This window comes from Myotis myotis, unplaced genomic scaffold (genome assembly GCF_014108235.1).
Source record: "Myotis myotis isolate mMyoMyo1 unplaced genomic scaffold, mMyoMyo1.p scaffold_m19_p_1, whole genome shotgun sequence".
Taxonomy (NCBI): Eukaryota; Metazoa; Chordata; class Mammalia; order Chiroptera; family Vespertilionidae; genus Myotis; species Myotis myotis.
In genome coordinates, this window is record NW_023416313.1 from 174,275,809 (window position 1) to 174,301,037 (window position 25,229).

Below are 25,229 nucleotides of genomic sequence, written 5' to 3' on the forward strand. Positions count from 1 at the left end.
GTCAAGCCACCATCATCTCTTGCTGGACCACGGCAATAGCCACCTAACAGATCTCCCCACTTGCTCCCTTGCTAATAATCTGTTTCTAGCCTTGCAAACCAGAATGATCTTTTAAAAATATAATACAAATCATGCCAGGCTTCTCCTCAGAATGGTTGCCCATGTTTCATAGAGGAAAAGCCAAAGTCCTTTTAATGACATTTCCCTAACCACTAGTCTCCTTGTTGTTCCTGGGACATACCAAGCATGTTCCTACCTCAGGGCCTTTGCCCTGAATGCACTGACTGTCCTGGCTGCCTCGGCTCTCCTCTCCTGCAGAGGTAGCTCACTGAAACTTTTTCTTCAAGTTCAACTTGCAAACAAGGCTCACCCTGACCATTCTCCCACCCCCTTAACTCTGGCCCTTTAAGATCACTACCTTCTCCCACCCCCTTAACTCTGCTATACTTTTTATTTTTCCATAGTTGTTATTGCATTCTACATAAACATCTTATTTATTGTGTCTGTTGTGTATTATTTGACTCCTTACAACCCCAAGTGTGTATCAGCTTCACAAGGATTAGAATCATGGTCTGTTTTGTTGGCTTGAATATCCCAAATGTCAGAATAGTGCCTGGTATACAGGAGGTATGCAAAAAAAAAAAAAAAAAAAAAAGTTGAACAAATGAATAAAGTTAAAATAAAACTAGAGAGTCAAGGAATATTATAAGAGTCATACACAGTATCATTTTCCCAGCCTGATTTTACCTAGTGGCCTCACTTCTTAGTCCTCTACACCATTGGCGCATTAATTAACATAGAGGAATGAAGATTGTGTTTCTTCTAAGGTCATCTCTCCATGGGGTCCCAGCAAAGACATCCAGGAAGGCCTCTTTGCTTCTTCATACACTGAGGTTAGAGGTTTCCTGTCCCTTTCAGTTTTAGAAACATTGCCCCACAGCTCTGGTCACAGGCACCAGCGAGTTTGCTCAACTCAACCAAACACAGATCCTCTGGGAGCTCTCCGCATAGCAGAGCCCTTTGCTTTTTCTCTGGGCTTAACCTGCAATTTAAAACATCACTGCCATGAGCCTGCAACCCCTTTGCAGTCCTGTCAGGGAACTTGGGCAAGCGTCACCTGCCCTGACCTCTGAGAGGATTTCCCAACACACATATTAACCTTACATTGATTAGTTTGGAACTGTGGCCTTGGCCTAAGGAGGTAAGAGTACGTGGCAAGATGTTTTATTTTCAACATGTATCAGGATAAAAAACACTTTTGTAAATCAACCCTTTTTTTGTATTAAATATACTTAGATTTGGAGTTGGGGGTAGCAAGGAATGTCTGAACACTAGATAATGTGTTTAAAGGTTAATTATTAACGGGCAGCCTTTCCTAACAAAGTATCAATAGTCAATCTGGTCTCTTCAGCTTCAGAAATTAGCACGAAGACCTCGACCCCGGGCGATTCAGGAGAAATGGGAAGTCCCCTGTGTGTCTCCATTTTCTTGCTTTTGAGCATCTTTATCCAATCAAGTGCCCATGGACAAAGCCTTGGACTAGGTAAGAGCCTGCCTTTTCTCCGGAGATGGGCATGGATTTATTTTTTTAAATGTATGTCACAAAGTGTCCCCGTGTTCTTGACTGTGTGGGACAGAGCTGACTGCAAAGCACACCGGCGGTTCTGTTAGTAGCATGACTGACAGGTCACAGGGACATGTCGTTTCCTTGTAACAACGGGCATTTTAGGAAACCACTGGGAGTAGACGTCTTGTAAAAGCACTTGCAGCTGGCAGTGAAGTCTCTTGCTCATCTGGTTCAGAAAGGGTCATCCCTCGTGGAGAACAATCGGAAAGAATTCCCGATCTTTCTGAGCATTCATTCGGCATCTGATTTGTAATTGGTAAGCACAGCTTGCAGGGAAATGCTCCGTCTTGCTGAGGTTGTCCCAGCACGAGCTCTCTGGGACAAGAAGGAAATGTGTAGAGTTCTGCTTCCGGTCAGGTCTAACGCACAGATACCATTGCACATTCTCTAGACTTCATTGTTCCTGCCCAAGTTTTACTCTGAGTCTGGAGAATCCACCAGCAATCATGCCTGTCTGGTCTGTGAATTCACAAACTAGACTGATGGCCAAAGGGATCCAAATGCTTGATCAGGTAGGTGGGTTCCAGGTTCCTGGCTGAACAGTGCACAGGATCAATAAACGATAGATATGAAACAAATCGAACAATGTGGCCAGATAAGCCTGGCCTCTGGGACTTTGTTTCTGTGCTGGTTACTGGTGAGAGACTGGTAATGCTAAGGTAGAGGCTTAGATTTTTTCTTTCCTCAAAGACTATGCTTGAAGGAGGCTCAAAAAAAAAACCACCGAGAATCAGGAATTTATTAACCAGAATGTACCTGAAAATTCCAGAACCCTTATTTCTCCTTTAAGAAATAGGGCTGTTCGTTGTATTTAATTATGATCCTGAACCCTAGGTCAGTTGATAACTTAATATTAATATTACTTATTACTGTCCACTGAGCATTTCATGTGCCAGCCACTAATGCTAATTATTTTGCATACACATCCAATTTACAAAGCCATGTTCTAAAATCATAGTAATCATTTAGAGCCATGCAAGCCAAATTGCTGGTAATCTTTATTCGCTGGGTTTGCAGGGTTTTGCTGAAGGGGCTGTCCTGAACTTTGGTTTGGAATGTTGTTTTGTTTGTTTGCTGTTTATTAAAGTACTAGAAGCCCAGTGCACAAATTCGTGCACTGGTGGGGTCGAGCCAGCCCACCCTGATGGAGGCCCCTGATTGGGGGGAGGGACGCTGTGGGGCAGGGCCAGCTGGGGCGAGGGGCCATGGTTGTTCAGGTCGTTCTGCCATTCAGTGGCTGGGCTTTTATTATATAGGATGACACCCACATATAGGAAAGTGCCTATGTTATAAAGTGCTTAATACATTTTCGCAATCCAAATCCGCATCCCAGAAGCCTCTCCTGTGCAGCCCTGGAGCCTTCACATAGATTATTTTGCCTTTTGTGGAACTTTTTGTTGATGGGCGCATACAGTATGTGCTCTTTTGCTTCTGGCTTCTTTCACCAACATTATGTTGGTGACCTTCGTCCCTGCAGCTGTGCGTGTGTGCTGGTGACTCGTTCCTCTGGCGCTGTTGCATTCCATGGTGTGAAATGCCTTTCTCCGTCTGTCTATTCTGCTATCGATTGGCCCAGACTGATTTTCAGAGGAGACATGGGAGCTGGAAGCCATCAGTGTCCGAGGTGGAGGGGGAAGGGCAGGTCTGCCTCCCCGGGCTTCAGAGTTCTGTCCACACGTCACTCTCAACAAAGCCCAAGCTGGTCAGCTGCTGTTTTCCCGGGACCTGGTTTGTCTAAAAGCTGAGGGAGCCTGGCCAGTGTGTCTCAGTGGTTGAGCACTAACCTATGAACCAGGAGGTCACAGTTCAATTCCCAGCCAGGGCACATGCCCGGGTTGCGACCTCGAGCCCCAGTGTGGGGCTCGCAGGAGGCAGCCCACCAATGATTCTCTCTCATCATTGATATTTCTATCTTTCTCCCTCCCCCTTCTTCTCTGTAATGAATAAAGATATTTTTTTAAATTAAAATTTAAAAAAAGTTGAGGGCAGTGGCCACAGTTAGCAGGAGGGGTCCTCAGGAAAAAGGACTGGAGTCAGGAGGCCTCTTGTTCCCTTGAGAGCAGACTCTCTTGGCAGAATTCTGTCTGCGAGGAGAGATCCAGATCTGCGTGCACGAGGTGGGTGTGTACCTTCTTGGGTACTGCTGGGGAGCAAGCATCCCTTGTCAATGAGGATCTATTATGGTGGCAAAGCCACCCTTGGGGACACTGGGCAATGTCCAGAGTCATTTTTGGTTGTCACAACTGGGGAGAGAGTGCTATCGTCATGTAGAGATGAGAGGCCAGGGATGCTGCTAAACATCCTGCCATGTACACCACAGCCCCACAATGACAAATTATCCAGGTAAAATGTCTTTGGTGCCCAGGTGGCGAAACCCTGGTCCACACCAAGCTTCAACTGTCACTAGTCATGGGCCAGAAAGAACTCCCTGGAGGACCTTATAACCCCACCCCTCCATTTATTATTAATGACGTTACTAATGGACTTACTAATGCAGCCAGAGCTGCACAAATGTCTACCCCATCCCCACCGCGCGGTCACCTAAGCCAGCAGTGGAGCAGCGTGGTCCATGGCTGTGGGGCAGAGCAGGGAGAGGCATCTAGAGGTTAATCTGTCTGATCCGGGCTGCAGGCCTCTCTCTCTATTGTGCTCACACCCGGTGATGTGACAGCCAGGGTCCCTAGGAAGCCATTCTGCTCAATCCCCATCCCCAGAAGTGACAGCCAGGGTCCCTAGGAAACCATTCTGCTCAATCCCTCTCCCCGGAGGCAGTTTCGGACAGTCTTTCCTGCCTGCCAGCACTAAGGGCCACAGGATGTGGGGAACCTCCTGGAGCCCCCAGGACACAGAGCTACCAGGACCCTCATCCTCAGGCCCAGGCCCAGCCCACTGGTGTTGCCATCACTGCCTCAAATGGAAGCTGCTCCTACATCCCTACATCCCCCACCTTCCAGCTACTCACCCCCACTGCCTGCAGGTGTCTGCCCCTCCCTCCAATTCCAGCGGCAGCTTCAAATCCTAGAAGCAGCTGAAGCCCATTTACTCAGTCGCCCATTTGATTAACAGGCATGCGCAAGCATCCGCCACATGCAAGGCTGGGCAGTGTGCACTGGTTCTCAGACTTTCTGGTCTCTGGGCACCATTACATCCGTAAGAACTATTTAGAACTCCAGAGAGCTTCTTTATATGGACTAGGCCAGTGATGGCGAACCTTTTGAGCACGGCGTGTCAGCATTTTGAAAAACCCTAACTTAACTCTGGTGCTGTATCACATATAGAAATTTTTTGCTATTTGCAACCATAGTAAAACAAAGACTTATATTTTTGATATTTATTTTATATATTTAAATGCCATTTAACAAAGAAAAATCAACCAAAAAAATGAGTTCCCATGTCACCTCTGACACGCGTGTCATAGGTTCGCCATCACTGGACTAGGCTATCAATATTCACCATAAGAGAGACTAAAACGGAGACATTTTTACATTTTAATGCTTTTAAAAAAAAAAAAATAACAAATTAATCACATTAACCTGTATAACATGATGTTATGAGAAATAACTTGTATTTTCTGGACAATAACAAAGTGAATCAAAAGAATGATACTTTTTACCAAGAAATTTCTTGAATGTCTGGCTTAATGGAAGACAGCTAAATTCTTCCATCCGTTTCTGTATCCAATCTGTTGTGACGTGTTGCTTTGACGTGCAGGAGTGAAATCATAGGTAGGAAAAGGGAGGACATCCTCAGAGACGGTGCTGGGGTCTCGCCCACACTCAGAACCTCTGTGCTCACGCAGAGGAGGCCCATCAGTGAGTGCACAGCCGCCCCTGCCCACCAGGGCTCAGTGTCCAATCGGGGGGTGAAGATAGGAGCCATCTGCCCCGAAAACCGGCAACAAGGGGACCACCATGCATAAAGAATGTACATGCAATCATAGAACTTACTAAAGTTGATCTTCCTTTCATGATAACAGTTCTAACTGATGTCAGGGATAGGAAGAAAGCTGCCCCCCTCCAAAATAGTTGTTTGGTCAACATTATAAACAACTGCTCTGGTTACTGTTGAGTTTTATTAATCTATATGTAAACTTCAAATGAGCACATTTTCTTACCCTTTAATAAATATGATGTTCTCCGTCACCATTAATATAGAGAACTCCCAGGTAAGCAGTTGACCTCTGACACAGATTTGGTGACGTGTGCTCATTGCAAGAGGCTGGGTGGAGTGGCTCAGAGTCCTCCCAGCTCACCCAGGTCATCTCCTGCCTCCACTCTCTGGTCCTGACTGCGTGTTCCTGCATTTAAACAAAGTGGAAAATGATAGCACAGTGATTGTAAAGACAAAGAAACAGAATCTAGAACTTCAATTCTGTTATCCTATGTGACACTTAGAGTCTGTGTGTTTAACATTTAAAACAGTAAAACAGATTTTACAGCAAACTGTGAGGTGTAATATTTTGTTTGGTAAGTAAAAATTTAGTTCTTACAGGAGGTACTTTTAATGCATTTGAGTATCTTTAAAATTGAAATGTATTCTTCTTTTTAAAAGTGTTCATTGCTCTAAAACTAAAGAACAAATCAAGAAAATAGTGATATTTAATGATTTTTGCATGAGTATTACTGAAAATAATTTTGTCGTATAGAGCAGAGGGGTATTAAAATGATCCATTCTCAAATACATGCAGTATACCACTGAGTCTAATAAAGGAGATAAGATGTGAATATAAAATTTTCTCAACTAGAATATAGAATGTGTTGAGTATCACTAGAGAGGAGTGCAATGCACTAAGTGATTGTGTCCCCTCAAATTTATATATTGAAATCCTAACCCCCAATATGATGCTATTAGGAGGTGGACCCTTTGGCAGGTAATTTGGTCATGAGGGTGGAGCCCTCATGAATGGCATTAGCACTCTTATAAAAGGGGCCCCAGAAGAGGGTCATCACAGAACCTGACCATGCTGGCACCCTGATCTCGGACTTCCAGCCTCCAGAACTCTGAGAAATAAATGTCTGTTGGTCCCCAGCCACCTAGTGTATGTACTATGGTACTTAGACCAAGAGCAGGTAGGGATACAGAGGAGTTTACTTCCAAGTGTGGGTGGGAGGAAGGCTTCTGGGAGGAGGCAGCATTTGAGAGGGGTCTTGCAGGATGGAATCTGAACTAAAGAGAGCGAGTCTTTCCTAAGCAAAGGTACAGAGCCAATAAAGTGCATAAGTTTTTCAAGCCCAAGCACCTTCCCAAAATAGGCCTCTGGGAAGAAGAAAAAAGGTGGGGGGGAGGGGGGATGGGTTGGCGGGAGTAGGAAGGTATTAACAAAAACACAGGCTCACAGCTGCAACAACACTGGAAGCAATTTGAATGCTCAACAATAAACTGCCAAGAGTGAGGGGCCAGCTAGTTACTAAGTCTTTTAAACAAGCAGTGTTTCAAACACCTACCACTAAAAGTTCCAAGTAGTTTTGAGGATGGAGCACACAACCCAGAAATGTGCCCTTGACCTAAATCAAACTCAGGACCCTTCAGTCCACAGGCTGACACTCTGTCCACTGAGCCAATCCAGCTAGGGCAACACTCACAATTTAACGCTGGGGATCCTAACCCAGCGCAGGGATGAGTATGAGGGAGTCTCAGTGCCTCCTGGGATGGCACCTCCTGGGTGTATGTTTGAGTGAGGGAGAGAGGTCAAAAGTTTGGACAATTATCAGAGGGACCTGGGACCTTGAAAAAGTTAAATAACAACAGGGCTTGTAGCTTTAGAAATGAGTATGAGGAAATTTTATATGTGATAAGGTGGGGGCAAAAAAAGGACTAAATAAACTACATGTTGAATCACGACTAAAAAAAAAAAATTCTATACCTACATATTGCTAGGAATTCAAAGTATATTTAAAGAAATATAAAGAGTTTTAAGGCCATGGAGTATGTGTTCTGTTAAGTTTTTAAATGTAAAAGAAAAAATTTAAATTAAAAAAAAAGAGACCCTGATTATCTGCAATTAAGTTGGCCCTAGATTTGTCCCTAGAGGACCCCTGGGAAAGAGATCGGGCCCTGTCCCTTAAGATCTGCCAACTCCACCCCCCTCACAGGCACAGCCAGGCCCGAATCACTCCCCAGAGGGCCTGCCAATCCTTGACCGGCCCTTGGCCTTCCTTCATTCATGAGTAATACCCAGAGACATCCAGAGGTGCTCATTCCCCTGGGGGTGTACAGGAAGCTGGGATCAGCAGAAGGCCAGCCCAGCATTCATTCCAGCCAAGTCCTATCTGCCCCCTGCTGGACGCCCTGGCCCTACGCTGGGCAGGTCTGGAGCCTCCTGAGAGTGTCACCCCCGGAGGAACAAGCCAGAGTGAGAGGACAGCAGCCAGTTTTCCACCTGCTGTCCTTCACAGGGACCCAGGACTTACACCCATACTCTTTCATTCTGGGCCAGGTGAATAGTCCATTTTTCAGAGTAACTGAGAGGGCTGATTGTTGCAGCCTGTAAACTGACCCGAACACATGAATCGCCGAGTAGCCCAGCCAAAAATCATCTGTCCAGTACCAAGATCCCCACTCTGCCTTCTCTCTGCCCTGTTTTCCACACCAGCAGGGACAATGCTGCAAGGCATGCTGGGTCTTAGCAGGCAAGTCAGCAAGGAGACGGAGAGGGAGTAGGAGCTGGGCCAGACGCTTGGGGTTTGAGGCCTAATTCACAAGACAGGACTGAGCAGTCTCAGGTACATTCTCCAAGGGGATGTGACCACCCACCCTGACCTCAGCTAGGTGTCCCTGGCATCCATGGGCTCCAGACAGGCAGGGCACAGCAGTTCTCATTGCCAGGAAGGTGGCTGTATGCTGGTCCAAGGAGGGTATCCATTTCAGAATGGGGCACTCTCAGCCCCAGATTGGGGTTCAGCCCACTAAGGATAGGGGCTGGCCAGGGGCAGGCAGGACATCTGGACCTCTGCCAAGCAGGCTGGGGGTCATGGCCAGACTTCTGCCGGGAGTGGGGTTGCTATGGTAAGGCGGGCAGTGGTGCCTGGGGCCCACCCTCCAGTTGCTCCCCCCCTGGAGGTTCAGGGTGCCAGCCTTGCTTCTCAAGAGGAGGTGTAATTCTTAGACATAGCCACTAGGCAGCACATTGCCCTCCCGGCTGCTTCAAGGTTTCAGGTTTGGGAGAATCCAGGCTTCTGGAAGACTCTGGAAAACTCAGGACTGTTGGCTAACTTCCTTTTCCTCTCTGTTCATGACTATTTCGAGAAACACTCATAGTTTCATTTTTCACAGTGGGCTTGGGAGGCTGGTAGTGGCGAGAAGTAAACAGGAGGCAATCAAATCCATCGGAGGGAAGGCCTCCTTGCCTGTCCACCGCATTTTCACCTCCACATATACAAGTTCACATTCGGGGGCCTGGTGAAGGGTTGTGGGACCATTGAAAATAGTTCTTATGAAGATAGAAAAGTGGCAACACTGAGTAGTATTTCTGTTCCAGTGCTAAGTGGACCAAAAGCAGTATGCCTAATTGTAGGGGTCCTGTGATTACAACTCTCAAAATACGAGTGTTTGAGAGAAAAAATACTAGATGAAAATAAGTGTACAAAAAATGCTCGTACTTCAGTTGAGTTTATATCTGAATTTTCATCTCCTCCAAATTTTATGTAATGTTAAAGTATGTCTGCAGTATATTTGTTTTAATGACCTGAATAGTTAAAAATAAATTTACGTCAAAATAATATAACCAAGGGATTTGACTAGATCAGAAATTCTTGACCTTTAGTGTGTATCAGAAACTTATTCAAATAAGGTTTTATTAAATCTTATTTATTTGTAAAATAAACACATTTTATTAAATTTTTTTAATAAATTTTATTAAAATAAGATTTCTGGGCCCCATCTGCAGAATTTTTAAATCAGTGGGCCTGGGTGGACCCGGGAATTCACATTTCTAACAAGTTCCCAAGTGCTGCTGGAGGTCTGAAGACCACACCTTGAGAACCACTAGAACAGCAAAATAGAGAGTTAATGGCAAAACTTGAACAGGACTTGAACTTGGGGCTCTTCCCACAGAAGCAATGCAAGCTTCCAGGGCAACCCTGGCTTCATGCCTGCCTCTCCTTGGGGAAGAGGCAAAATATCAACATCTGTTGATCCTGGATATTGACCTCCCTCAGGTGTAGCCAAATCCCAAATAATATAAAACCCCAAGATATTTGTGACAACGTACAATAAAATAAAATATCATCATGCTGAAAAGAAAGTGGTTCTTGAAATGGAAAAATTCCCAAGCTGTAATTGGTGGAAAAATACTAGTTGCAATAGCTAATTAACCATCCACACTGAACCACTCCTTGGCAGCCTGAAGATAGGATCAAGAAAATTCTTTTCCTATGAGCTGGGCATTACCCAGAGCTGGGCAGGGCCTGTGAGTCTCACTTAACTAGGAGTGGCCTTTCTATGATTTCGAAAAACTTTCCAGTAACAAATGTTCCCGCTTCCTGGTCCCAAGAGAAGGCAAAGTAGTGAAAACTATATCGTGCTTTATGCTGAAACAAGATCAGCAGCAGCAAATTACAGCATTTATTAATTACCTACTGTGTACCAGGCCCCACAACATGTATCCCTGAGGATACAAAAATGAAAAAGCTCGCTTCCATTCATCAAGAAGCTACCCAACTGATGGGGTCTCCGGCCCCCTATAGCTGTGTGTGTGTGTGTGTGTGTTACAAATTGGGAGTGATATAATTGCAACACAATGTGATAAATGCACAACTAGGTACAAGACATCCCAAGGCCCTGAGGCAGGAGAGGCTGGCTGAGAAGCCTTCCTAGAGGAAGTGATATTGGACTTGAGTCTTGAAGGAGCAGAAGTTCGAGCAGAGGAAAAGCATGAATCAGTTTTTAAAGCTTGAAACACAGATCATAAAATTGGGAATCCCTGAGACGTTTGCTATGGCCCAGGGGTGGGGCACAAAAAGAGAAGTGGCTGGAGGCAAAGGCCTCAGAGGCCATGCTAAGGAGTTTGGAACCTCATTCTGGAGCAGCGGGTCTCTGTTGAGGTGGGTGTTTGGAAAAACAAAGGGACACAGTTGCTGGCTGCCTCTCTCGCTAGGTAGACGGCTTTATCTCCTGGCCTGGCTGACTCCCCAGCCACCCTCTGATAGAAGACAATATCATCACCAGGAAAAGGCGGAGGTGGAGCTCAAATGTCACCAGCTCTGCAACCTCACCTGGCCAGCACCCACAGCCTCACCTGGCCAGCACCCACAGCCTCACCTGGCTGCCACCCGCAGACACTCGTTCTTCCTGCTCTTCCTGCCAGACAGGCCCAGCCATGAGCAAATCTCAGGAAACTGAGGCAGGAACACAGAACAGATGATGCTTAAACAGGAACCTTCCATTTAAAAAGTACCTTATTCTAGGTCTGATAAGAGAACCATTTGGAAATTCCACGTCATACCAACTTACAGACCTATAGCCGTTTCAGCTCTAAAATCTCCTTCCCACCAGCATGACACCCCTTGCTTCTCACAACCTCCCTGTGAAAGGCTAGGAGGCAGGTATTACTGTGACCATTTTACAGATGTGAGAGTTCACCAACCAGGGCCACCAGGAACACACTCAGAGTCAAACAGAAGTTAGATTTGTTTAGCTCACAGCGGCAAGGAGGACCCTCGGAGAAACCCAGGCGGTCCCAGCACCAAGGTTTAGAGGGGCTTTTTAGAAGGTTTGGGCTGTGCTGTGGAGACTAAGGAAGGGCTGGGAAGCAGGGGCAGTTCTGGGTTGGAGTCTATCAGAGGGAGGGGGTGAGCAATTCAATCATCAGGTCTCTTCAAAATTTAGTTAATTAATTCACGTTTCATTAATTGATTATTATCAACTTGCTCTTGCTTGGTTTAATCCATAAGGATCCAGCAGGCAGGAAGACGTCAGCGGGGCTGGAGCCAGCGTTGGCGCGGGCGCAGCAGTCTCTTCCGTTTTTGGTTTCCGAGGGGCCTCCCCTCTACCTTGTTGCAAACACGGATGTGGAGAGTCTTTGTGGCCTGTTGTTTGTACGCTGTGGGCATTGTCTATGTTCCCTTGGGGACATCATGGTCTGACTGCCAGCAGCTCTGGGTTTTGTTATTGTTGTGTTTTTATATTGTTGATAGTATTATCCCCCTCCTCCCAGCCCCTACCTAACCCCCCTCTCCAGGTCTTTACCACACTATTTCCCATGTCCCTGGGCTATGCATGTAAGCATATAAGTTCTTTGATTTTATCTCTTCTAGTCCCTCCACCCCCACATCAAGGTACATCGTTCTGCTGCATGCCTCCCTGCTTCAAGTCTAACTTTGTTGGTCAATTCATTTTGTTCATTAGATTCCACAAATAAGTGAGATCATGTGATATTTGTCTTTCTTTGACTGGCTTATTTCACTTAGCATAATAGTCTCCAGGTCCATCCATGCTGTCCCAAAGGGTAAGAGATCCCTCTTTTTTATAGCTGCACTAGCTCCCTCAGCCTGGCCTGCCCCCTCTCACAGTCTGAGAGCCCTCAGGGATGGAAGGCGACCCAGCGATCAGGGGAAGGTGATGCCTCCATCACACCTCTGCTGCTGCCACTGCCGGCAGTGCAAGCCTCGGTGGGTCCTGGTTACCTGAGCCTCAGGCAGCCCTGGGCAGCTGGACAACCACCATCCAGGGCTTGCCTGTGCCTCGGGCCAGACCTGGGTGGCTGGGGGGCTGAGGGGACTGGGGGACTCCAGAGGCAGGTACGCAGCAAGGCCTGCCACCCCAGCGGGGCTAAGGGGACAGGGCACCACCATCTTGTGGCTGTGGGTGCTGCCATTTTTGAGGGTGTGGCAGTCAATTACCATATTCCCTCCTTATTGGCTGTTGGTGCTGTCATATTTGTGATGGTGTGAGGGTCAATTAGCATATTCCCTCTTTATTAGATAGGATAGTACCTAATCTCCTTTTATAAGGGCACCAGTCATATGGGACTAGGGCCCACCTCAATGACCTCATTTAACCATAATTACCTCTTTCAAGAGCCTATCCAATGACAGTCACATTCTGACATACTGAGGGTTAAGACTTCGACATGGGAATGGGTGGGAGACAAATTTTGACCATAACTTCCAGCAAAGACTTTGAAGACCCTGTTCTGACCTGGTTACTAGGTTAGGCCTGGGGACACCACAGATATATTTTTGTTCTCTTTGAGCTTCAGCAACTCCTCAGGGGCTTCAGAATTAGAAAAAGAGGCTTATAAATATACATGAGATTGGAAAGTGAGTAGTAAGTCTACATGCTCTGAACCAGTACAAACAGGGGCCTTTGCTGTGGGGGTGCAGGAGCCTGCTGGCAACTGGTGGTGGAGGGACTCAGCCCCTTGCAACAGCAAGATTAAGACTTTCTGGCATTGCAAGCAATGACGGGCAGGAGACCAAGAAGGAGCCATTTATCTGGCTCATGTTGTGGGTAAGTGATAGAACGCCCTCTGGCTGGGCGCCAGTTGCTCCGGGTGAGCCACACAGAGTTCTTTCTGGCCTTGAGAGGCAATCTTTCCACACAAGCTGTCTTTAACAAGGCCATTTCCTAGGCTCGCCCCAACTTCAGCCCCTGAGAAAGTACTCTCGGTAGCTGCCATCTTTTCCTTCACCCCTAGCAGATCCCAAAAGGAGGAGGCGATGATGGCTGGTGCCCAAGGATGAGCATGAGTGGGTGGAGAAACACCAGCACTCCTCTGCACGTCTGGGCTCTCGGTTCCTGGCACAGGCAGGGGTTACACCACGACTCCTGAGGGAGGCTCTGGGTGACAAGAGAGAACTGGGTTTGGAGTCTAAAAACTTGGGTCTCAGTCCCGGCTGCACCACTTACCAGCGGGTGGCCTTTGGCAAATCACCAAGGTCTCCAAACCTCCACTAGTGAATGGGGTGACTACCAGAGATCCCCACAGGGTTGTTCTGAGGGTGAATAGGGCTCATATACGTGGAAGCACTTTGCAACTAGGCATCGCTGGCCATGAAACAAACATTTGTAAGCATTTACTATTTACCAAATCATCCTACCGTTGTAACGCTCACCTGGTTGATGTAGTACTCCCGATGTTTTCCCCAATTTTTATTACAAAAGTGTTCAAGTACAGAAAAAGTTGAAAGGATGGTACAATGCATTGTCATATTCCCTCCAGATAGATTCAATAATTGTTAACATGTTATTATATTTGCTTTATCTCTATACTAGTATACGCATGTCTGTATGCATGTGTGTTGCAGAGCCATTTGACTTCTGTCTCTCTCTGTCTCTACTATGTATGAATATATGAATACAATCATGCACTGCTTGACGACAATGAGGCTAAGTTCTGAGAAATGTGTCATTAGGCGATTTCGTCACTGTGGGACCATCAGAGAGTGCACTTACACAAATCTGGCTGGTACAGCCCACTGCACACCGGGCTATATGGTGTAGCCTATTGCTCCGAGGCTACCACTCACATAGAAAAACAGTCGGAGAGTAGATCCAGCACAAAAGAAAAGGATGCAATCGAGAGGCGTAGTAAGCAGGGGATATATGAGGCTGCTGCTAGTGTAGCATGGCATACTGTTTTACAGCAAACACTTTTCTATAAGTAGAAAGAGTACACTCTAAAATAATGAAAAGAGTATAGTAAATACATGAACTGGTAACATTGTCATTTGTTATCATTATTAAGTATTATTAACTGTACATAACTGTATGAGCTGTACTTTTATACAACTGCTAGCATGGTAAGTTTGTTGACATCAGCATCAACACAATGAGTTGTGTTGTAATATGAGTAGTATGCTACAACCCTATGACAGTTACAGTGTCACTAGGCAATAGGAATTTTTCAGCTCCATTACAATCCTATGGGACCAGTATCATACATGCGGCCCATCATCGACCAAAATGTTGATATATGACACCTGACTGTGCATGCACCTCACTCCTGTCTTTCTCTCATATATATATATATGAGCCCACGGTCCCAGGTCCCTTGGGGACCACTTGTCCATACCTCTTGGCTCATTGCTCTTTAATTATCTGCCAGCACACTCTCTCCCCATGAGACCATGAGGACTTCAAGGGCAGGGTGAGTCTTATCTGTGTCCCCAGGACGCACACAGGCCTGGCATGGAGTAGGCAGGTGGCAAATTACCATTGAATATCTGCCGCTTCACCAAAGGGCTAAGTGACATGCACCTTTTTTTTTTTTTAAGTCGATGAGTTCTAAGTCATTTCATCTGGCAAATTCCACACCTCTGCTGGAGACCATATTAAACATCTCAGAGGTACGAGAGAACCTGCTCAGGTCCTGCCCAACTTCCCCATCTAAAACCACAGGATACTGCGGTCACCTGGGGCTCCCCAGTAAAGGCTGCTCTCGACATCTGCGATTTGCCAGGGAGAAATGCTCTCCACACCAGTCTGCTCTGGAAAACACACACACCGCCACGCATCGAAGCTGGCTCAATTCCCTTTATGGATCTTGCAGAAGTGATTCTGAGTCCTTTGGGTTTCCATGGAACCAGGAAACTACTTCCAGACCAGCGCGAGTGGGAAGAGGAGATGTATAGCATGCTCGTGTTGTTTTCTGGCCTATAAATCCCCCACAATGCTCACTGCCTTAATAGGAGTTTTAAGCCTCCCCAGCTCCGAGGCTTCCTAAAGCAGAGCTTCTCAGACTTTAATGTGCATGCACATCACCTGGGGAGCTCAGCAAAGAAGTGTGCTGTTTCAGTTCAGCTGGGACAGGAGCCAAGATCTTGCATTTCTAACAAGCGTCCAGGCCAGACCAGTGCAGCTGGTCCCAAAACCTCGCAAAGTTCTAAAGAACCCAAAATCACTCCTCTCTTATGCAGTGAACTAGTAATGAGTACCTACTACTGCGCATAAGGCAGCGTGCTAGCACTGCAGGGACAGGAAAATGGGAAGAAATATGCAGGCAGGCCCGGCTGGCATGGCTCAGTGGTTGAGTGTTGGCCTATGAACCCAGAGGTCACGGTTCGATTCCCGGTCAGGGCACATGCCCGGGTTGTGGGCTCCATCCCAAGTATGGGGCATACAGGAGGCAGCCAAACAATGATTCTCTCTCATCATTGCTGTTTCTATCTCCCTCTCCCTTCCTCTCTGAAACGGATAAATCATCATTTAAAAAAAAATAATAATAAATATGCAGGCAAATGAGACACAGCCCTTTGCCCCAAAACCAGTTTGATATGCCTAATTACTGTGTCTAGCATTTTGCTTAAGTCTGCTTAATTCTTATAACAACCTATGACCTATAAAGTGTATGCTGTTCATCTCATTTTACCATAAGGAAACTGGGGCATGCACTGCCTAGTTGTCTTATCTAAACTGGTAAAAGGTTGCAGTGAGCTCCGAATTGCGGCTATTTGACTCCCAGGCCTGTATTTGCCCCTATACACCTGGTCTGGATGCATTCTTCATCAGGTCCTTGGACTTGAGAAGGACAGGGATAGCCCTGGACCGGACAGTCGGGGGAGAAAAGGGGAAGGTGGTGGAGTGGTACCAGATGGGCGGTTCTAAATAATCTCAGAGAGAGGAATTACGACCCAGCAGGCTGCACAAGGCTGCCTTCCCTAGGGTCTTCTGCCTGTTTCAGGTACTATCTTTTCTTTCTTCTTTTTTTAAAATATATTTTTATTGATTCTAGAGAGGAAGAGCGAGGGAAAGAGGATAAAAACATCAATGATTAGAGAGAATCATTGATCAGCTGCCTCCTGCACGCCCCCTACTGAGGATCGAGCCTGCAACCCAGGCATGTGCCCTGACTGGAATCTAACCCGGGACCCTTCCATCCTCAGGCCGATGCTCTATCCACTGAGCCAAACCAGCCAGGGCTCAGGTAATATATTTTCTAAGATGGTGGCTCAAACACTGACCACACTAGCAAACCGTAGCCATGAATTACGGCCTGAACTTTGTCACCAAATGACTGTGACTTGGGGTAAGTCACACCCTCACATGGACTCAGAATGGGGAGCTCTTTAAGTCCTTCCTTCCCTCTTGACCAAAGGTTTCTAAGCTCTCTCTTAGTTTCTGCTCAAGCCAGGTGAAAGCCTCGTGGTTATATTACCACATGGGGTCCTGCCGCCCCACATTCTTAGCTCAGGACCACAAGTAGTCTGCCTCATTTCCGTCCCTACTTCACACATGTTTACAGGACACATATCTGCCCCAGGGCTGGGGGTGCTCAGGGCTGGGGCTGCAAAGGCAATAAGGAGTTCCCTCCCCCACCCCCAGGGAGGAGACCCAAAGGAGATGGAAGGTGTTGAGTAGAATAGCCCAGGAACATGGTGGTGAGCACCTCACTAAGCATGGGGGGTGCGGGGAGAGGGGGGTGCGGGCAGGGCTACAGGGCAGCTTCCCCAAGTGCCAGGGCTCCCCTGGAATATTTCACTTCAACCCCCAGCAACCCAGGAGGTGAGTGCTATGAGTGAGCCCATTTTATAGATGAGGAAACTGAGGCTTACAGAGGTCAAGTGACAAGCCCAAAGCCACACAGTTAGTAAGGAGTAAATGGAATAATGTATGTAAAAACACTTAGCAATGTCCAGCAAGTAATAAATAAATGGTAACTGAAATGCCTTTTTAAATGTCAGAATGGGGAGGAGGAGCCAGTTAGTCTCACTCTCAGACACAACAAACTGACAAGTCGGAGAAAGGGCCCTTGACTCCCCGGGAGGACAAAGACCAGGCTCAGGACTGGCCACGCTCATGTGATGAGAAAACTGCTGAGGAAAGAAGCAAAAGGACCCTCGGGAAAGGGCATGGCAGGCTCCAGAGCCCACGGGAGGTGCAGTGCGTGGTGGAGGTGGAAGCAGGTAGTCAGGCTGGGGAGGGAGCAGTAACCAGGGCCCTTTGTCCGTGCTAGATGGCTGCTCCCCGCGGGCTCAGCCGCCATGCCCCCGCTGGGTAATGGAATGCTGTGAAGCGTGTTGGAGGCCATCAATTAGTGCTTAACTCGGTGTTCACTGGGCTGCGTTTCCAAGGATGCTCCACTCCGACCCACACAGAGGTCAGACTCACTCCTTCTCCTTCGAGGGTTTGGAATTAAAATGCCGACCAAGCCTTTCTCCCAAAGAAATTAAGATTTATCGGTCACTGTCGATATCAGCACATGTTGGCCATTATTTGAAAGTCTCCTGGCTTGTCAGCGCTGATTGCTATTTACTTTGAAAGATAAATGTGGCTTCATAATCTATGCTGGTGACTGGGAGGAAGGGGTTTTTAAGTGCATTTGTTTCTTCCCTTAGAGACTCCTTATTCCACTTTATTCCGTGTTGTCTGGTGCTGTCAGCCTCACCCAGTGCCCACTCCCCCCACCTCAGATACTCTGGGGTCTTTGAGACTCTGGGACGAGAGGAGCCAGTCTGTCCTCAGTCCAGGTGCCCAGGGTGACAAGGCTGAGAGACTTAGCAGCAAATCGCCCAGTTCTATGGGCTGAAGCCGCTAATACACAACCTGGGGCCAGAGTGGAGACCACTAAGGCACTGGCTTGCGGAGCTACAGGTGGGCTCTCCTTGAACACTTCTGGCCTTTGTGTTGCTGGGTGGGAGCTGAATCACTTAGGTCAGTGGTCCTGACAGTGGTTCTCAGACCTGAGCCTGCATCAGAATCACCAGGAGGATTTGATAAAACACAGATTTCCGGGTCACACTCTAGATTTCTTGACTCTAGAGCCCAGGAATTCACATTTCTAACGCAGTCCCAGCTGATGCTAACACTGATGCTGGTTCTGGCCCACCTGAAGAACCGCCTTAGAACGAGAGTGGGAAGTCTTATGAGAGACGCAGGCAATGCGTGGGAAGTGTGAGAGGCCACGGGAGGGAGAGGTGCGGCTGCTGGCAACGGCGGGCACCATCGAAAAGGGGATTTTTATTTATCTTTTGCTGGGCGATGTATGATTGAAAACTTTTTAAATAAAATGTTTAGTTAGAGGTCAGTTTCCATTAATAAGCTGTAAAGTTGGCTCTATTTTGGAAATGCCTGAAGTGCTAATGGGCCTGGGCCACACAGCCCATCCATCAGGGGCCTGTGATACCTAGATTACCAAGGTCACGGTCTGGATGCTAAGACGTTTTGGTAACTTTACTGGGTGACAGTTGTAAGGAGACTCCAGTGTTTATAACAGCATCGTGGTGCTGGCTCACACACATGGTTGCCAAGAGATGTCCCCTGTGGTAGTCAGGATTTGCAGTGAAACCGGGCTCAGGGCAAGGAAGGGGCACAGTCCATGTGAACACCAGGAGGTCATTGGAGGCAGATGATAACTTTTTCTTTGGGTCAGGGACCTCCTGTGATAAGTCACAAGGCTGCAGTTGCCCCAGGAAATGTGCTGGGAAGAGTCATTGTGTTCTGAAGCTGGACTGCCCCAGCCTCCCCATCAAAGTCCCGTGAACTCAGCAAGTCACTCCAGACACACTACCTGGAGGTGGGCCTCCCCAGAGCAAAGACCCTGATTCTCACACGTTGGAGCACAGAGGGGATGGAGGCAAATCAACACATTAGAACTGGAGAAAAGGTCAGGGAGACTGCCCATTGATGGTATTAGCTGAGGCTTTCCGTCTCAAGGACAGAAATCCAACTCTAACGAACTGAAACCAAAAGGGGAATTTACTTACATAACAGAGATGTCAAAATACAGGCTTCAGGCACCACTGGATCTGTGCCTCTAATAGTCACCATCTCTCAATTCTCTCTCCTCCCTCCCTTTTCACCGGCCCTTCTCTCTTTCTCTTCCTCTCGTGCCCTCCCTTCATGATGGCACTTGGGAGTCCCAGATGTTCTTGGACCTTAGAGCTCAAGATTCCAGAGAGACTATGATACCTTATCACATACCTCTGGCACACACTCTGGAAAGGACTCTGCTTGGCCAGGTGCTAGCCCCTAAATAGATGACAATGTCCCAGAGGATGGGATCTCAACATCTCAGCCAGCATCTGCCTAAAACAAGTCAGTTGCTGCCTCCTGCAGGCACCCTCACCCTGCGTCTCCACAGTGATTCTGATGACCCCAACGTGACCTCCAGACGAGAGTCACATGGGAAGGGCCGAGTAAATTCTTTGCCCACTCACTCCCACCTCCCTTCTCCCACTTGCTTCCTGCATGGCGCAGGGGAGGGTGTGGTGGTAACTGGGCCCACTTCCTTGCGAGCCCAGGAGTTGAGGCATCTGGCCCCATGTGCTGACAGCTCATTAGAGAACATGGGCTACTTCACACCTGATGTTTCCAGCACAGGGTCTAGTGCCAGTCCTGTTCACTTGTCCTCTTTTTGCAACATGTATTTATATAGATTATCTCAGTTGACCGCACAATGATCCTGGGAGGCGTTTAACCTGCAAGGAAATAGGCTCAGAGGGGTTAAGTCACAAGCTCAAGGTCACACAGCCTAGTGGTAATGGTGGCAAAGGAACCTGCAGCTCCTGGACACCTGGTCTCTCCCTGCTGTTTCATGCAGAGGCCTCAGCAACACTTGTCTTACAGCAGCTCTGGGCAAACATAGCAACTAGCCAGGAAAACACCTTGTATCCAAGGCTACTGAGCAGGTGACATGGAGGGTAGGGCATGGGATTTCCTTAGAGAAAACACCAACTGGTTCAGATCATGGGTCCTGCCCCTTGTCTTCCCAGGCCAGAGCCACCTGAACCCAGAGAACCTTGAGCTGGCTTAGTCAGCTAGCCCCTTCGGGGGGTATAAGTTAGTACTTTCAGAGCAGGAAGCTGGGCCCGAGCTCCAGGACTGGCTGGCTGGCAGACCCTGTGCTCCAGCCCCATGGAACACCCAGCCCAGGTCAGACGAGGTCAGGGCACCATCTGGGCCATCTAGATGGCTCTGCCCAGAATGACTCATTTCCTCGCACGGTGGGTGGAGGCTCGTGGTTGTGCTTTCGATAGTGGCCAGAGTGCATGGCAATTTTCTAATCAGCAGATGAGGCTGGCACCCCTGCCATACACAAGAGGCTTCTTTCTTTAAGTAAAGGCTTGTGACCAGCATGAGATGCTCACATGCCCGCGTCCTGGGCAGAATTTCCCCCAGGCCCGGGGATCACATTTCCCCAGCAAAGATCAAAGCCCTCACCCTTGACAAAGCCATTGTTAAATTTTCAAGGATTTTGCAAGCCGATTGTTAAGTACAGCCGTTATTTAAAAATTAAATGATAAAACCTTACAATTAAAATAAATTATGTTTAAAACACAGTAGTAAACGTTCAAAACTCTTCTGCTCCTAATTATTTTACTACATTTTACGGTTATATCTATTTTTAAGATTATTGTCACTTATGGTAGAAATACTATCTAATGATGAACTAAAGTGCATGTCTTCCCAGCTCCCATTAGTAACATCACCCCGGTAGCGCAATAGCAGCCATGATGATTGTATTCACATGTGGAAGTTTATTTTACATGGTAAATAAATGGATGAATAACTAAAATTAATCAGGAGTTGATTTATTGTTTTGTTGACTGTGTAGAGAAAAGACTAGCAAAACTTCTCTATAAAGAGCCAGAGAGTAAGTATTTTCCCTTTGTGGGTCATGCAGTCTCTGTTGTAATTACTCATGTCTGCCATTGCAGCACCAAAGCAGCTACAGACAATGACAATAAACAAATGGGCACAGCCGTGTTTCAATAAAACTTTCTTTCTGAAAATAGGTAGTGGGCCAAATTTGGCAAGCCATAAATTGCTGGGCCCTGGTCGAGACTTAAAGCCATGTTAATAATAAAGATTATACTCAAAACTATGGCATCTGGAATTGTTCCAGTTGTAAATAGCACAAAAAATTGAGGGATTATTCTTCTAGGATTCAAAAACTGTTATCTGATACAGCAAAGAATTAACTCATGTTATCGCTAAATGACTGAAGTTCTGATACACAGCTCCATTGTCATATTTGTCTTACTTTTTAATGTAAATGAAAATATCAACCAACATTCATGTCAGAATTATATGTTTGTCATTTGAGACCAGGGGTTGACTAACAATACAAAAGTTCAGCAAAAATTGCTGATATCATTCTGCAAGGATCTATTGGCTATATAGTGTTTACAATAAAGAATATTAGATATTTTATTATTATTGTAAAATTCTGTAAAATACATTTTATATTAATAAAATAGATAACATATATGCATACATTTTTTTCCAGGGAGCTAGTTGTTAAATATTTCCCATCACACCACTGCCTGAGAGGCAATACATAAAGAGAGACCTAAGTATACAGACCACCACATGCTATGAACCAGAGGCATGGTCCACAGCACAGTGTCGGGGATGGAGGGACAATCAGGAGAGCCCTTTGAGGTGTCCTGGAAGGCTTCGTGGAGGACGACCTAGGGCCCTAAGGCAGCGGTCGCCAACCTTTCGGACCTCACAGACCACCAGTGGTCCGCAGACGACCGGTTGGTGACCGCTGCCCTAAGGAGTCACAGAACTAAAAATGAATGGAGGGTGGCTGCGCTTCAGGCAGGTAAATAGTGTGGGCACATGAGTGGAGGTTCGAATGTCCTGACTTGGTCAGGGCTACCAAGAGAAGAGGGTCAGCCGTGAAAGTAGTGGGAGATGAGGTGGGGCCAGACACATTTAATGCCATGGAAACATGCCATGAGGCTGAGCAAAAGAAAAAGCAGGTTACACAATGTATGCATTCATGTTAAGGATAAAAGAAATAGATTAGAAGAAAATGCACTTAAATGTAAATAGCTCTGGGCGATAGGATTATAGCCGATTTTATTCTCATGCTCCTTAATACTTTTCTGTATCTTCCTATTTTTCTGAAGTGTTGTATATTACTCTGATAATCATGAAAACAATAAGGTTTTCTCATCTGAAGGGCATCAAGCCGGCAGCCCTGGAGCAGGACAGGGCACATCCAGCCAGATGCAGCTCAGAGGCCCTGGAGCGAAGTACTGAGGAGGGGTGTAGTATGGACTAGGGCAGCGGTTCTCAACCTGTGGGTCGCGACCCCTTTGGCGGTCGAACGACCCTTTCACAGGGGCCGCCTAAGACCATCCTGCATATCAGATATTTACATTACGATTCATAACAGTAGCAACATTACAGTTATGAAGTAGCAACGAAAATGATTTTATGGTTGGGTCACAACATGAGGAACTGTATTTAAAAGGCCAGAAGGTTGAGAACCACTGGACTAGGGTGATCCCCTGTCCTGGGAGGATTGCAGGAGCACATGGGTAACCACCGCTAATGGCCCCGCCCCCTGCCAGTCCCATGGGCCTCCAGGAGCCCTGTCCACACAGTAGACCTGCCCCACCCTTCGCCTCAGGCAGATGTCTTCTCTCTCTTTCTCCCCTATGTACTAGTTCACAAAGGTTTCCCCTCCACACTCACAAATGCAGAACAAATTGAGATAAACAAGAGATCCTCTGTCTTTTCAGGGTTTCACCATTGCTACTCTCCCAACTAAAGAAGCATACTTTTTAATTGATTTTTAGAGAGACAGAGAAAGGAGAGAGAGAGAGAGAGAGAGATTTGTTGTCTCACTTACGGTTGCTTCTTGTGTGTGCCCTGATGGAAGATCAAACCTGAAACCTTGGTGTTTCGGAACGGTGCTCTCACCTACTGAGCCACCCAGCCAGAGCAGAAGTAAACCTGTTTAAAAGTGCGTCTGATGCGTAGAGTTGGACTACAGAACATCTAGTCCAACTCATTTCTTTTACTGATAAGGAAATAGACACTAAGGAGGTCAAGTGACATACGCAAGGGCACAGAGCAAAGTGGACACTGGTCTCCACAGAGCTGATACCCAGGGCCTGGCACCTCCGTTATCAGCACCCCAGTCCTGTGAAAGGAGCCAAGGGTGCATTGCCGACGATGTAGGCTGAGCAGCCCAGGGCATGGGAGCATGGAAGACTGGAATCTTTCCTCGCACTTCCCCATGGAAAGCAGACGTGCCTCCCAGTCACCCAGCTCACTCTCTGGCCCTCGCTTCTCCCGGCAGAGCTGCAGGAGTGGTGCTTTCTTCCTCCACACCACACACCTGCAATGCCGTCCTTGGGCACTGTGCTGCTTCCTCCCGCCATGTAGCATGAGACTTGCAAAGCTGGCTTCTCCTTCAAGTCTTTGTACAACGAACGCCATGCCATCTTGTGATCAGTCACCTTCCTTGTTATTATCTTTAGTTGCCCAACCAGCCAGGTAATCCCATGTGGTCATCAAAAGGCTAAAAACATTAGCTTGGTCATTTTCTCTGTATAAATTTGACTAAACTATATATCAGGTGAGGATTTTTATCTTGCACCTAAATAGCCAGCAGCCTCCGTGAGCCACAGGATTCCTTTCCTCTCCCTCAGGGCCAAAGCCCATGTCTTCATCCTGCCACAGCGGCTGGCTCTTTGGGCATTCTCTGCACAGCTCTCTGTGTATATGCCGTGTTGCTAGTCTTAAATGGCATGCTCCTGGCGTACATGGAACATATCAGTTTAAGCCTTTTCTGATCAGGAGCAGCTGTGGCTACAGGATTAGGAAATACATTTTCATGATCTGGATAATAATAATAATTAAATGGCAAAAGTCTCCCAGGAGCTGGAGAGCTTTAAAAAACTAAATAAGCATCTATTTCCATTTTTTACTCCTACAGAGATGGGACATTCTGCAGGAAACTGTGTGCCCATATATCTTTAAAAAATAAAACAAAAATATACATGGGGTCACCAGGAGAGCTTCCTAAATGTGATGCTCACAAACTAGCCTCTGAAGTCTGGGAAGGGACAGCCACAAGCAGGGCCGGCATGTGCTACTGTTACACCAACAGCTGAGCCTCCCTGCCATGGCCCTCCACCTCCTGCCATTATAGCATCACCCAGGCAGGTGACACAAACAGCAAGCTAGGTGTACATGTTGTTTTCTCATTTAGAGCAGAGAGATTGTCCTCATCCCTGGCTCTTTCCTCCAAGACAAAACCTCTAGGATGATTCTAGACCTTCCAAAGAATAAGTCTCTTTTGAGCTTTCTCACCTCTAAATTCTCTGCCTTGGATGCCTTCAGAGCCACAAGCAAACAAACTAAAAACAAAAACAAAACCACTCTGTGGTTCCTTTCCGCAGGAAAGAAGCTCAGAAACCAAACAATTCCCGGTGTCCAAGCTCTTCCCTGTAGAATCTGGGTCATCCTTACGCCCCAGGAATGTTTACCAAGTACCACCGGTTTCTGTCTCAGAACCACCCCCGTCTCTTGTCCTTGACCCCAGTGTCCCAACAGAATGGGATAAAGGGAGTTACGGCATCTTCTGAAAAGACCTGGCCCAGCATGTCTCTGGTCTTAGGAGGTGGTGTAATTGTGCACCAGGTCAACCGAAACACCTGCAATCAGTAATATACCGAGGGCTCCACCCATGGCTTTATCGCTCTTCTAATGAGTGTTTTAAAAAATAAAGGAAAAGGTCATAGAATGTAAAGAAAGCTATCAGTCTCCCTTTGGCTATGGAAGCAATAGAGGGGAGACCTGAGCAACTTGCTTCATATTTTCTAGGTGAGATATGTGTTTTCTAGTTCTGCTGGGACAAAAACAGCTGCTAGTCATTGAAAGCCAATGGCCTGGTGGGTGTGAGGTGGGGCTGGCCTCT

The 25,229-nt window shown here is 47.0% G+C and overlaps 1 protein-coding gene across 1 annotated transcript in view; it reads left to right on the forward strand.

The window, feature by feature from the left end:
* The first annotated feature begins 1,411 nt into the window (after positions 1 to 1,411).
* Positions 1,412 to 25,229, forward strand: part of LIPC (lipase C, hepatic type) — a 125,468-nt gene continuing 101,650 nt past the window's right edge. The window contains exon 1 of the mRNA XM_036302869.1: positions 1,412 to 1,543. Within this exon, the coding sequence (XP_036158762.1) occupies positions 1,459 to 1,543 (85 nt within the window). The 5' untranslated portion in view covers positions 1,412 to 1,458. The remainder of the gene's footprint in view (positions 1,544 to 25,229) is intronic.